Below are 14706 nucleotides of genomic sequence, written 5' to 3' on the forward strand. Positions count from 1 at the left end.
CACGTGCCTGTAAACCCAGCATCTCCAGAGACTAAGGTAGGAGTATCGCAAGTTCAAGGACAGCCTCAGAAACTTAGTGAGACCCTAAACAACTTAGCAAGATCCTGTCTCAAAATAAAAAGGGCTGGGGATGTGGCTCAGTGGTTAAGCATCCCTGCATTCAATTCCCAGTATCCCCTGCCAAAAAAAAAAAAAAAAAATCCTTCAAGCCTAGCATAATGGCTCACATCTGTAATCTCAGCAACTCAGGAGGCTGAGGCAAAAGGATGGCAAGTTCCAGGCCAGCCTCAGCAACTCAGTGAAATGCTGTCTTAAAATAAAAAATAAAAGGGGTTGGCAATGTAGCCCAGCGGTAAAGGGCCCTGGGATCAATCCCCAGTGCCAAAACAAACAAACAAAAAAATCTTTAGTATTGCAAAACTTAAGCCCACAGTAGCAGGTGTAAGTTTTCCAAAAGTCTAATTTTCACTTGAAAGCTTGAATTTTATCAATGGCAAAAAAAAAAAAAAAATACTGCTGATGGTTTTCCTTGAAGTGAACAGACTTATTTTGTTAATTTTCAAGAAATTATTTCCCAAATACTCATGTTTCAATGAGGACAGTTTGTCCTTCTTTCAAGTAAAAATGTATTCTATTAAAAAAAAAAAAAAAAGCTAATTCAACTCACTAACTCAAGAAATTGCAGAAGTACTTTTCCTTGAGACAGCATTATATTGGGTATACAATAAACTACTCTATGTGTACTTTCTATTTCATCACATGTAATATTAAAAATATGTATGCTTAAAAGTCCAATCTAATAGAATTAATAATTTTTCCTATTTCATCAAAACCCGTTAAGTGGAACTGGCACTTGATTAAATAAATTAATTTATTTACTACAAGTGTTCAGTGGTGAAGAATACAACTAGTAGTATTTTTTAGTGCCAGCACCTTGATTTGTCCTAAGACAGCAGTGGTTTTATCCATCATAGCTTTTGTACCATTGTGCAAATTTCAATACAGTGGAAAAAAACAAATAATGTCTTAGCATTGTTACAAAATTGATTTGACCACCTCGATACTTTAAAAGGATCTTGGAGATCCCATATGAACTACTCTTTAGAACCTTTGCTTTAAAGACAACTCTCTAAGTCTTAATAGTGATTAACAACCTGTGAACAATGTCCAGGCACATTTTTATTTGGTTTCGGCAAAGAGTATATTATTGTCCTCTTTACCCTTGTTAGATTTTTCTGAGGATCCAGTACTGCTAAGACTCATAACAGCCTTTAGGAAGCAAAATTCAGATCAACATATTTTTATTTCTTCCTCAAAATTAAACAAGTGAGGAAGAAAGTAACAGCAATGACCACATAAATACTATATGTTTTAAATGTAAGCATTGAATTTTAGATACATATGCAATTGACCTAACTCTGTTGAGGTACAGTAGGATGGTTACTTAGTATTCAAATTAACAGAGATTCCTTATTTTTTTCCCCTCAGTTGAAATGGGGAGAAGTCATAGTACATGCCTGTTCAGTTGATCAGGATCCTAAAGTAAATGTTATTTTGGTGGCTGTGCTACATAGATGAACTGTAATTGGTGATTTCAGCAAAAAGATATTTGGAAAGTTTCTGGAACTATTTTATTGATCACAGTTTCTATCCCATCAGGTCAATATAAGGTTTCGAGTAACATGCCTTATTTTTTCTTTTAGTTGTATTGATCTCTGTTAATGCAGGAGTGAATAAATCTTGTTCAATGATGGCTTTACAAAAAGTCTAGCATAACAGTGGTACATTTAAAATTATATTTTTAAAAACTCCACCCATGTTGAATATAGTTACAAAATAAGAAAAGAATGACCTTTACAGGAAGGAAAATGAAAATATTGTGCACAATACCCAATAAGTATATATTTGCAATATATATCATCATATTACTCCCAGTTTAAAACTTCAGTGTTTCCCCAAAGCACTTAAAAAAATTCTTGCCACTCCAGTCCTACCTGATCAGATTTCTGTTTTTCTTTCCGATTCATCTCATGCTCCCTTCCCCTCCTTCACTGCACACCTGCCACTCTGGCCTTCTTTCTTCTGCTTGCATATTCTAAGTCCAGGACTTATTTGCTGTTCCTGAATGCTCCTCCTAGAGCTTTCCTTTTTATCATTCATCATATCACATCTCCAGAGAGGCCTTCTCTGACCACCTCTACTGAGAGTCCCTCCATCTGACCCTACCATCACTCTAATATGTTACTTTTTTATTTTGTGTCATTCTTGCTCTCTAAAGTGATCTTTTAAGTATTTGCTATTTACTTACAAGTTCTTTGCTCTTAGGGACATTTTCTGTCTTGTTCACTGCTAAATTCTATGGCACACAGTAAATAGTGAAATATTCATTGAATGGCTTTTCTAGGTATGTGAATAAAGTTATAAGAAATTCTTCAGTTGCTTTTGAGGGCAAATGAGTAAGATGTTCAATTCGAATCAGTTAGTAAGGAAAAACTTTTATCATTGGGAAATTACATAACTAGGAATTCCTAAGAAAAATGTTAGGTGACCTTGGAGCAAAAACAATGTTTAGGCTCCCTTTTATCCTCTGAGACTTCATACAGTGGAACTTGTTGGGGTATTTTTTTTGTTGTTGTTGTTGTTGTTTTGTTTTTTGTTTTTTTACTTAAAGTTCTGTAAGTTTTCTAAATAGTAGAAATACTTATAATAAAGTAAAAGTACATAGAAATTGTTCTAAAGAGAAATATACACAAACTTGATGCATTCTTTGTTGGAATTGTCCTAAAGGTGAAATTGCCCTAAAATGAAGTTTTTCAATAGAAAAAAAATAATTATATCTCTTGGATAAAGTCAAACATAACATTTTAATTGCAGAATATATTTTACAACACCCTGCTCAGCTGTTTAAATCCAGTTATTACTACTTCTTCCAAATACCACGGTTCCCAGAATTCATGTTCTCAATAAATGATTTCAAGGTAAGTCAACCAAATAATGCATTATTGTTATTAATGAAAAATATTTTTAGTGAAAGTCCATCTTTAAGAATGAAAAATTAAATAAAAATGATAAAACAATGAATTGTTTTAAGGACTTTTCTATAGGCTTTTTTATTTTTATAGTCTCTTTATATATTTGATTGTCTGGCTGTTGTTCATTTTGTGTGTGTGTGTGTGTGTGTGTGTGTGTGAGAGCTTGTACTCCTCAGGCATATCTCTTTTTAGAGAACATCTCATGGGGAGGCGAAGGACTATGAATACCATCTGAGAAAGTTTGACAGCAGCAGAAGTAGAAACCCTTGGGAATAAACAAATCCCCTAAACAAACTAAGTATGCAGATATAGACATATACCATGAACACTGATATGCAGATATCTTAGAACCTTATTGAATGCTGATATATCCAAAATTGTGTTAGATATTGAGTAAGTTAAAGAAAAAAAGACAACATTTTACTGAAAATAATTCTGTGTATATCTTTGAAAGATAAGTAGTTGGGGGTGGCGAGGGGGGGCAGGGGATTGAACCCAGAGCCTTGCACATGCTAAGCACATGCTCTACCAAGCATAAGCCCAACCCCATTATTAGGTTTCTATCAAACCTAATAAAGAATGACAACTGCTTAATATCATTTAATACCTATTCAAATTTCTTTAATGATTTTAACTGTCTTGATATACCTCATTTGTTTGAATCAGAAACCAAACAAGGTCCACACATTCTGTTTGGTGATTTTGCCCTTTTTCCCCCTTATTTTTATGTTTTAATTGAGACAGGGTCTTGCTGTGCTGCTCAGGTTGGTCTGGAACTTCTGGGTTCAAGTGATCTTCCTGCCTCAATCCCTCGAGTAGCTGGGACTATATGCATGTGCCACTGCACCTGGATGTTATGGCCTTTGAAATGTATTAGAGTTCCTTTTTTCTTTTTCTTTTTTAATACCAGTTATTTATTGAAGAACTTGGAGTATTCATCCTAGGGAACGATCTACATTTTGGATTTGACTAATTGTTTCATCATAGTGGTATTTCATGTTCTCTAACCTTTCTCTCCCTACTTCATAGGTGCTGCTGATACAGAGGTTTAACTGGATTGAATTTTAATTTGATAAGAAACTTAATAGGTTGTGCTGTGTGTTTTCTAACATGTCACCTCAGGGATGCAGATAATGTCCAGTTGCCCTGATTTCAATAATACTAACACTGATCAGTAGGCTCACGCATTGTCTTCAACCTATCCAAAATTTCCTGAAAACCTTTCACCAAATGAAGCTTAGCATGCATTGATGATGACAGTCTGGATTTATTGTTTCAATATGATGTGCAAAACATTGATTTTCTAATCATTCTTTGTGCTTTACTAAACCAGAATTCCATAAAGAATTTTACATCTTCTATTTTATTATTCTTAAATAGAGTTCACACAACAATGTCAGGATAAATGCCTTATTCTTTTATTAAACAACTTTCAGTGTAATCAGTGTATATTTGTTATGTACCAATCAATCACAGTTGTTATGTCTTTTCTTGATACTCTGATTGTCCTATAGTAGGCAAGTGGGAACCCTTGTGTCCCTTAAACTAGTGTCAGTACTTAAATGTTCAGGAACATTTGACCTTAATATATTAGACTTACTTCTTATTTTCTGCCCTAGATCTGGAACCAGATATTTATCCAAGGTATTTTAGTGCCTTTTAGTAGGAAGCAGTATTTAGATTCCAAAATCTGGGTGTCAAGGTGATCATTGTTACTGGGTTGTCATTGCTTCTAGGTTTTCCCATTGCACAGAATTTGGACATACAGATTCATAAATCACAAGTTCTTATTTGTATTCCCAAGGTAAATTTAAGATGACAGAGTTTTTACTTAACTTCTTTGATTTTATGTAAAACATTTCTGAAACAAAGTACATTCAGAGAGGGCTTGTTTGTCTCTGTCCCCTCTACCTCATTTCACCCTTCTCCCAGAGGAAACCATTTTGTTTGGTTTGGTTTTATCTTTCTGCTGTTTTTGTTTGTTTGTTTGTTGTACCACAGATTGAATGCAGGAGCACTTAACCACTAAACCACACCCCCAGCACTTTTTATTTTTATTTTGAAACAGGATCTCACTAAGTTGCTGAAGGCCTTGCTAAATTGTTGATACTGGCTTTGAATTTGCAGTCTTTCTGCCTCAGCCTCCCAAGCCACTGAAATTATAGGTGTGTGCTACCATAACTAGCTCTGCCATTTTTTTTTCTAAAAAAAGCAAATAGGTATCCATTTGTCTCCCCCTTCTTACATAAAAATAGTATATCTTTTACACAAAAGATAAATACCATATTCTACCCTATTTTTTTCAACTGAATACAATATTCTGGCAATCAATCCTTATAAGTATAGAGAGATTGTCTCCACCTTTTCTTGGAATACTAAGAATACATAGTATACCACTCTGGGGCTATACCATAGTTTATTCAACCAGTACCCCATTGATGAACTTTTGATTGTTTCCAGTCATTTTCTGTAACAAATAATGTTGTAGTTAATCTTCATACATATGTCATTTTCATAATTTTGTAAGTGTGTTTTGGGGTTGAAATTTTTGCATTTTAAACAAGTCTTTCAGTTATTCTGATGCAGGAGGTTTAGATCCATACTTTGAGAAATGCTGATATAAAGCAGTATTTTTCAAAATGCAGGTGGGGACCCATTAGTGAGTCATGAAATCAATTTAGGAGCTTGCAACTAGAATGCAACTGGAATGTTTAAAAATTTATAACAGAATTTAATTGAGAATGTCATTGTATATTATAAGATTAAGGACTGTTTCTTTAAACTTTTGTTTTATATATTGCATATATTTCTGAAACTTATTTGAACTGAATCATGATGTAAAAATGCATTTGTTACTCTGGTATGGTCATAAAAGTTTGAACAACTTTGTAGGGGAAGAGATTGGTTGTCAGTAAACAATATCTACAATATTAAGGAAGGCTTTTTGGTAGGGGAAGCACTTGAGCTGGGCCTTATAAAATATAAACAGACACCATGAAGACAAGACACTTATTGTAAGATTGCAAAGGAGATTAAAAGGGAAGAATATAAAAAATAAAGCAAGGAAAACAGAAATGCATAGAATGTCTTTCTAAACAATGAGGTATCAAACCTGACTAAAGCTGAAATTAGAAGTTGTCATTGCTATCCAATTTTAAAGTCAATGTTTTAGTTTATTACTAGATAACTGAATAGTTTTAATTATTCTCTTTCCACTTAAATTAGGCATTGAAACACCTATTTACTAGTCAAAGCACTGGAATTGGGAGAAAAGGGTGTCGATTAACAACAGAAGATCTTGAAGCTTATATTTATGTCTTTTCTCAGCCTGGAGCATTAAGTGGTCCAATTAACCATTACCGAAATATTTTCAGGTTAGTATAATTTCTTTTTGTTTAAGTAAAATATTTCAGTCTGATCCTAAAGAGAAAATATTTTATTTTTAATATTTAGTTCACCCTTTATCCAAAGAGTCAAATTCAGAATTCTGATTTTTTAATAGCTGCGTAATCTTTTTTATGAAAAACTTCAAACTTATGGAAAACAATATAATAGATAATAGATAAAATAACATAATAGGTCCTCCATGTAGCTGTCACTTGTCTTATCCATAAAATTTTAAGAAATATTTTTTTCAGTGCTGAGGATTGAACCCACTGAACTACAACCCAACACTTTTCATTGATTTTGAGACAGGGTCTTGCTAAGTCACCAAGGCTGGTCTCAAACTTGTAATCCTCCTGCTTTGGGCTCCTGAGTTGCTGGGATTACAGGCGTGCAACACTGAGCCCAGCTCAGCACTTTATATTTCTAGGTTATGTTAGTACTCAAGATACAGTTAGTACTTAAGAAACACTGATGACCAAAACTAGATAAGGTTCCTGATTTCACAAAAGTTGTAGCATTGTGGGAAAATAGACATTAAGCAAGTAGTCACAGCAATTCAATGCATGGTCATAAATTAACAGGTTTTGATAGAGATGAGAACTTAGAAAATGGGGCATGAACAAAAAGTAAAGGGTGATTTAGACGTTGATTAGACAAGGTTAAGGGCAGGAGGAATTCTACTAAAAAGCATGGACCAAAAGAAAAAGAAAAAGCATGGACCAAAGCCATATAGACAGATTCAGTGTTGTGGCTTCAAGTGATACAATTAAAGTCAATTTGGCTGGAGCACAGAAAGCAGGGGTGCAGAGAAAAGCATGGAATAAGGGTGGGCCCAAAGGTAATTAGCAGCTGGCCATGCAGAGAGTCAAGTAGGACACATCAAGGATTTAAGATTACGCATGTGAAGCCAATGGAAGAGAGTTTTAAGCAGAAAAGAGAAATGACCCAATGTGTATTTGGATAAGTTCACTCAGGCCATTATATGGGAGAATATATTGGAGGAGATTCAGAGTGAACATAGGGAAACCATAACAGTTCAGGCTAAAGATGATGGTAGCTTGAACTAATCTGAAAACAGTGGAGAAGAGGAGAGAGTAGGTAGATTTGAGAGATATTTAAGAAGTAAATTAGGAAAGGGGTTGGTGATGGGTTAGACGGAATGGGATGAAGAAGGATCTCCAAGATGGCCCTGGATTTCTGGCATGCACTTCTGTATGGATAGCCATGCTATTTGCTGAGATAGAAAACACTAGAAGAAGAATATTTTTGAGGGAAGGTCATGAAATTTATTGATCACTGGCTGAGCTTAAGGTAATACTTTGGATATTCAAATAGGTAGTTGGATATTAAGGTGTGGAACTCAGGAGAATATCTGGAATAAAGATACAATAAAAGCTGGGAATCACTGACAAAAATAACTGAAGCTTTGGTTTCAGAAGACATTTTCTAGGGAAAAAATAGTGTAGAAGAGAAGAGATGGAGCTTTAGATTTGAACTCTAACCAGGAGAAAAAGATTTTTCTTGAGAATTAGCAAACTGTTTACAACCTGCTTAAGGAGGTGTAGGATTCTGAATTTATTCTACCTCTGTAATACTGGAAATCCAGGGGCAGGAAGTATATTTTGACATAGTCTTAATCTGTTAACAATTCCTAGGAAACCTGGCAGAAAAATAGACAAAACCTTTCCACCTTCAGACCTTAAGATACTGTCACAGATAAAGTCCCCTGAAGATGAATTTATGATCCAAATTACAAAAACCGCCCAATAATACCAATCCACCAATGATGAGAATCATAATATAATTGCAGCAGAACCCCTGTAAATTTCAAATAATAGAACTAATAGAAACTATAACGTGTGTGTGTGTGTGTGTGTGTGTGTGTACTGGTATTGGGGATTGAACCCAGGGGTGCTTTACCTCTGAGCTACTTCCTCAGTCCTTTTTATTTTTATTTTTTAGAAGGACAAAATGTTTTATTTTAAAACACTGGAAAAACATTAAAAGACAAATTTCTATTATGTAACCAGGAATGTTAAATATATGGAAATTGTAAATCTTCCAAATGTGGTGGGCATTTCCAAAGAACTAAAAGTTGCAAATTATTCTACATTTTTCTCTAATAACAACATATAATGGTATAATGGAAATTACCACAGCCTTACTAATTATTTCAAGTCGACACCTTTGGCTTCAATTTAATTACACAAATAAAGTTTTGTCCAAGTTGGTCCTGACCCATGAAACTTCCAGTTGAATTTCAGAAATGTTAACAAAAGTACCTTCTTTCTTGCCTGTGAATGTCTGGGTATTGCAGTATTGTTGGTTTATGTCCACTGCAGACACTGGTTCTAAGCCAGCGCAAGGGTCTTCAAGCATTGAAGGCTTGAAATAACTCATTAGACATTTTTTTTTTCTCTACTACACCCTGATCCAAATTGTGTGGGTATCTTTGGAGAACCCTGGGGGTGGGTTTGCACCTGCTCTGAGGAGTAGCAAAAGACTGCTGGGGCCCTCGCAGGAGCTTGGAGCAGGAGTCAGGTTGGCTGCTATGGGACAGAGACCTGAACAGACCCTGAGAAGCTGTTGCCCTGTTGCCTAAGAGTGGCTGCTTCAGTAGGGCCTAGACTGGTGCCCATAAGGTGGCATGTTGTCTGCCCCCTCCTGGGGTACCCCAGGGGTCGGTCCCACAACCCCAACCTCCTACAACTAGGACTGGGTAAGAAGGAGTTGGAGGTGGAAAATTTAGTAGGTGCACATCAGGAACCAACGCTGAAGACCTCACTGCTGCGTTCTCTCATTGAAACTGCCCTCATTTTAAATTTTAAGACAGGGTCTCACTAAGTTGCTGAGGATCTCTTTAAATTGCTGAGGCTGGCCTCGAACTTTCGATCCCCCTGCCTCAGCCTCCCAAGTTACTGGGATTATAGGTGTGTGCCACTGCACCTGGACCTATAAAATATATTTAAATCACTATATGAAAGAATTAAAAAACAAGGGGCTGGGGTTGTGTCTCAGTGATAGAACACTTGCCTAGTATGTGCGAGGCACTGGGTTCAATTCTCAACACTGCATATAAATAAATAAATAAAATTAAGGCTTATCAACATCTAAAAAATTTTTTAAAAATAAACAAGGAAAATCAGGCATAGTGGCACCCACCTTTAATTCTGGGTACTCATGAGACTGAGGCAGGAGGATCACAAGTTGGAGTCCAGTCTCAGCAATGAGACCCTATCTCAAAATAACAAATATAAGGACTGGGAATATACTCATTATAGAGCAACCCTGGGTTCAGTCCCCAGTACTAATAAGAGAGAGAGAGAGAGAGAGAGAGAGAGAGAGAGAGAGAGAGAGAGAGAAACAGAATAAGATCAAAGCAGACTAGAAGTAGTTGGGGGAAAACCTGAAATAGCTTCTAGAAAATGAAAATTATGGTTATTGAAATCTTAAAGTCCATAAGTGAATTAAATAGCCAATCACATAAGCTAAAGAGAATTACAAGTTGGAAGTTAGAGCTGAAAAATTTACTCAGCATGTGGCTTGGAGAGACAAAGCTATTAAATATATATATATATATATATATATATATATATATATATATATATATATATATATAAATAACAGGTTGTAAACTCTAGCCAAAGCAATCAGACAGACAAAAGAAATTAAAGGGATACAGATAGGAAAAGAAGAACTCAAATTATCACTATTTGCAGACACTATGATTCTATACCTAGAAGACCCAAAACATTCCACCAGAAAAATCTCCTAGAACTAATAAATGAATTCAGCAAAGTAGCTGGATATAAAATCAACACCCATAAATCAAAGGCATTTCTGTACATCAGTGACAAATCCGCTGAAAGTGAAACTAGGAAAACCACCCCATTTACAATAGTCTCAAAAATAAATAAATAAATAAAATACTTGGGAATAAATTTAGTGAAAGAGGTGAAAGATATCTACAATGAAAACTACAACATGCTAAAGAAAGAAATTAAAGAAGACCTTAGAAGATGGAAAGATCTACCTTGTTCTTAGATAGGCAGAATTAATATGTCAAAATGACCATACTACCAAAAGGACTATATTCAATGCAATCCCAATTAAAATCCCAATGGCATTCCTTATAGAAATAAGAAAGCAATCATGAAATTCATCTGGAAACAATACTCAGAATAGCCAAAGCAATCCTTAGTAAGAAGAATGAAGCAGGTGGCATTACTACTCCAGACCTAAATCTATACTACAGAGAAATAGTTACTAAAACAGCATGGTATTGGCACCAAAATAGACATGTAGACTAGTGGTACAGAATAGAGGACACAGAGTCTAACCCACATAACTTCAGTTATCTTGTATTAGCAAAAGTGCCAAAAATGTACATTGGAGAAAAGATAGTCTCTTCAACAAATGGTGCTGGGAAAACTGGAAATCCACATGTAACAAAATGAAATTTAACCTCTATCTCTCACCATGCACAAAACTCAGCTCAAAGTAGATCAAGGACCTAGGAATTAAACCAGAGACCTAATCTAAGTAGGCCCAAATCTCCATCATGTCAGATAAGATCAACTTTCTTAATAAATCTCCTGTAGCACAAGAATTAAAACCAAGAATCAATAAATGGGATGGATTCAAACTAAAAAGCTTCTTCTCAGCAAAAGAAACAATCAGTGAGGTGAATATAGCCTACAGAATGGGAGCAAATCTTTACCACAAGCACATCAGATAGAGCACCAATCTCTAGGATATATAAAGCACTCAAAAATCTTAACACCCAAAAAACAAATAACCCAATCAATAAATGGGCCAATTGCTGGTGGGAATGCAAATTGGTGTAGCCAATCTGGAAAGCAGTGTAAATATTCCTTGGAAAACTGGGAATAGAATCACCATTTGACCCAACTATCCCACTCCTCGGTTTATACCCAAAGGACTTAAAAACAGCATACTACAGGGGCACAGCCATATCAATGTTTATAGCAGTACAATTCACAATAGCTAAACTCTGAAAACAATCTAGATGCCCTTTAGTAGATGAAACTTTCAGTAGGGAAACTTTGGCATATATACACAATGGAATATTGCTTAGCATTAAAAGAGAATAAAATCATGGCATTGGCAGGTAAATGGATGAAGTTGGAATAATATAATGTTAAGTGAAGCAAGCCAATCCCAAAAAACCAAAGGCCAAATGTTTTCTTTGAAATGAGGATGCAGACACATAATGGCTATTGGGGGAGTAGCATGGGAGGAATGGAGGAACTTTAGATAGGGGCAAGGGGATGGAGGGAAAGGGAGGGGGCAAGGAGGGAGGAATGATGGTGGAATGAGTTAGACATCATTATCCTAAGTACATGTATGAAGACATGAGTGGTGTGATAATATTTTGTGTACAATCAGTGTCTTGAAAAATTGTGCTCTATATGTGTAATATGAAATAAATTTCATTCTGCCATCATGTATAACAAATTAGAATAATTTTTTTTAAAAAGAAATCCTAATGTATATAAGCATATTCAAGGCTCTGACAAGTCTTTTAATAAAGGGAGTTTTCATTGTTTTGAACAACAACAAAAAAAAACAGGTTGTATTTTACATGGATGCTAAGATCTAAGAATATATATATATATATTATATACTAAGAACTTTTGGTGTATGTGTGTGTGCATGCACACACTCATACATACACTAAGATTTTTTTCTGGAAAAATAAAAGAAATAGAATGTATTAAGTTTTTTTAATATGTATTTTTTTAGTTGTAGGTGGACACAATACCTTTATTTTATTTTATTTTTTTGTGGTGCTGAGGATCGAATCCAGTGCCTCATGCATGCAGGCAAGCAGTCTACCACTGAGTCCCAGCCCCAGCCCTGTATTAGGTATTTTTAAATTAGTAAAAAGGAATAAGAAAACTATCAGAAGAGGGCAGAAAAGGATAAGAAATAAAGAAGTAAATAACAAGCACAAAATATAACAAAACAATTTCAGTATGTCAGCACAATCAATATTAATGTATTAATCTTTCTAGTTAGTAGAAAATATTAGACTGGGTTTTTTTAATTAATTCCAACTGTGTGGTGTTTATCTGTTGCAAAGTATAAGTATTTAAAGTGGTTGAAAGAAGATTTTAGAAAGTTATAGCAGGTGTTTGTTTAAATAAAACAAAATCTCTCAAATTCTTTGACTGAAATCTAGGGGGAGTAATGAGATTATATGAATTAGGTGAAAAGTAAATTCAAGCCTTTTACCTGCACAATGACAAACTTGTGCTCTTTACAAATGTTTATATGTGTATAATGAAATAACACATTTTCATGCAAATCTCAATTTTGGATGGAAGATAGGTATGATAGATTTTTTTTAATGTTCTCATTTTATTCCTTAATCAGCACTAACTTAGAGATACAGAGCAGTATGTTTTAAGTAACTATAAGGGAAAATATTCTCATCTTTCTGAAGTAAGAGAACTTCATTAGGAGAACCAGCATTGTTCATTAGGAGAACCAGCATTCCCAAGAGGGAGCAACAGAATCCTGTTAATTAGGGGTGGGGGAGAGAGAAAGAGAGAGAGAGAGAGAGAGAGAGAGAGAGAATGAATCTGTGAACAGCAAACCTCACAGTATTTTAAAAGCAAAGACAAAGTTTTAAACAAGAATGCTGTAGTTGGGTAAAGGACACATCAGACCTTCTGAAAGCACAATTGATCCACTCTGAGCTATAGGATAAGCAAATTCAAGTACTTTATTAAAAATAAAGTTTATGACATATAATAATCCATAATTCACAATAAACCAACTATGGAATCAGCCTAGGTGTTCATCAGTGAATGAATAAAGAAAATGTGGTATGTATACACAATGGAGTTTTATTTGGCCATAAAGATAAATGAAATTATGTGAATTGTGTTGCATGTATCACTGTAGTATGATGACTTTAATTCTTTAGCTGGGTCATATGGTGGTTCCATGCCTAGTCTTTGAGGAACTTCCATAATGGAAAATCCCACTTTTAAACATACTCTGTTAGACATTGTGAAAAGAAGACTTGTTTCAACTCATATTATGCCACCAATATAATTTTCATACCAAAACAAAATAACAAGAATCATTAGATAAGACAGGAAGATTATAGGTCAATTTAAGTTAAACATAGACACACATATTTAAAATAGAATATTATCAAACTGAAAGACCAGGCTTGCACAGCATAAACCTGCAGGCCTAGCTGTTTAGGAGGCTAAGACAGGAGAAGCATTTGAACCAAAGAGTTTGAGACCAGTTGGGCAACATAATAAGACCCCCATCTCAAAATGAAATTATCAGGGGCTAGAGTTGTAGCTCAGTGGTACAGCACTTGCCTGGCATGTGTGAGGCCCTGGGTTTGATCTTTAGCACCACATATAAATAAAAGATCCATTGACAACTAAGAAATATTTAAAAAAATAAGAATAAAATAAAATTATCAAACTGAATCCAGTATGCATTAAAAAATTAAAACAAGAATGGTCCAATATGTAAAAATCCATTAATTTAGTTCATCACATTAAAAGATTAGAGGAAATAATATGATCATCTAAATAAATTAAGAAAAAGCATTTAATAAAATTTGACACACATCCATGCAATAATTCTTAGTAATCTAGAAAAAGAGGATATAGGACTGGACCTTAGGTAAGACTAATTCTCCCAAAGGGATATTTCTAGGAAATTGACTTTTGCTTTAGTTGATTGTCCAAGATAAATAAATAAATAAGTAAGACATTAAGGGTGTTTTTTGTTGTTGTTTTTTATTTTGTTTTCTTTTTTTTTTAATTAAGAATACAGGGGCTGCAGTTGTGGCTCAGGGGTAGAGTGTTTACCTCACATATGTGAGGCACTGTTTTGAATTCTCAGCACTACATATAAATAAATGATTAAAATAAAGGTCTATCAACAACTAAAAAATTTTTTTAAAAAAAAAGAATACAGAATTTATTATAGGCTTTTGACTCAAATTCCACAAAATATACCTATCTTTGTAGATACAAAAAATAAAGTGGTAAGCTATTTTCAATTATTTATAAGGAATTTTTCTCCCATTAGTGTATCACTTTTCAATACAATAAATTATTCTGTGAACAAATTTGGCAGCCAATACTATACTATAGAAATTAGAGAAATTAATCATCTTAATAATAAAAATAATGGTTGTCATATATGGATATGATACTCTTTTTGCTTTTCATTTATTTTTTTAACATTTAATTTTTTTTCTAATTAGTTATACATGAAAGTAGAA

At 34.4% G+C, this 14706-nt stretch overlaps 1 protein-coding gene across 1 annotated transcript in view; it reads left to right on the forward strand.

Moving 5' to 3' along the window:
- The window catches only part of Ephx4 (epoxide hydrolase 4), a 40999-nt gene that overhangs the window by 18100 nt on the left and 8193 nt on the right, over positions 1–14706 (forward strand). The window contains exons 5-6 of the mRNA XM_027935239.2: positions 2875–2978; positions 6258–6406. Coding sequence (XP_027791040.1) covers positions 2875–2978; positions 6258–6406 — 253 coding nt within the window. The remainder of the gene's footprint in view (positions 1–2874; positions 2979–6257; positions 6407–14706) is intronic.

Source organism: Marmota flaviventris, chromosome 10 (genome assembly GCF_047511675.1).
Source record: "Marmota flaviventris isolate mMarFla1 chromosome 10, mMarFla1.hap1, whole genome shotgun sequence".
NCBI lineage: Eukaryota > Metazoa > Chordata > Mammalia > Rodentia > Sciuridae > Marmota > Marmota flaviventris.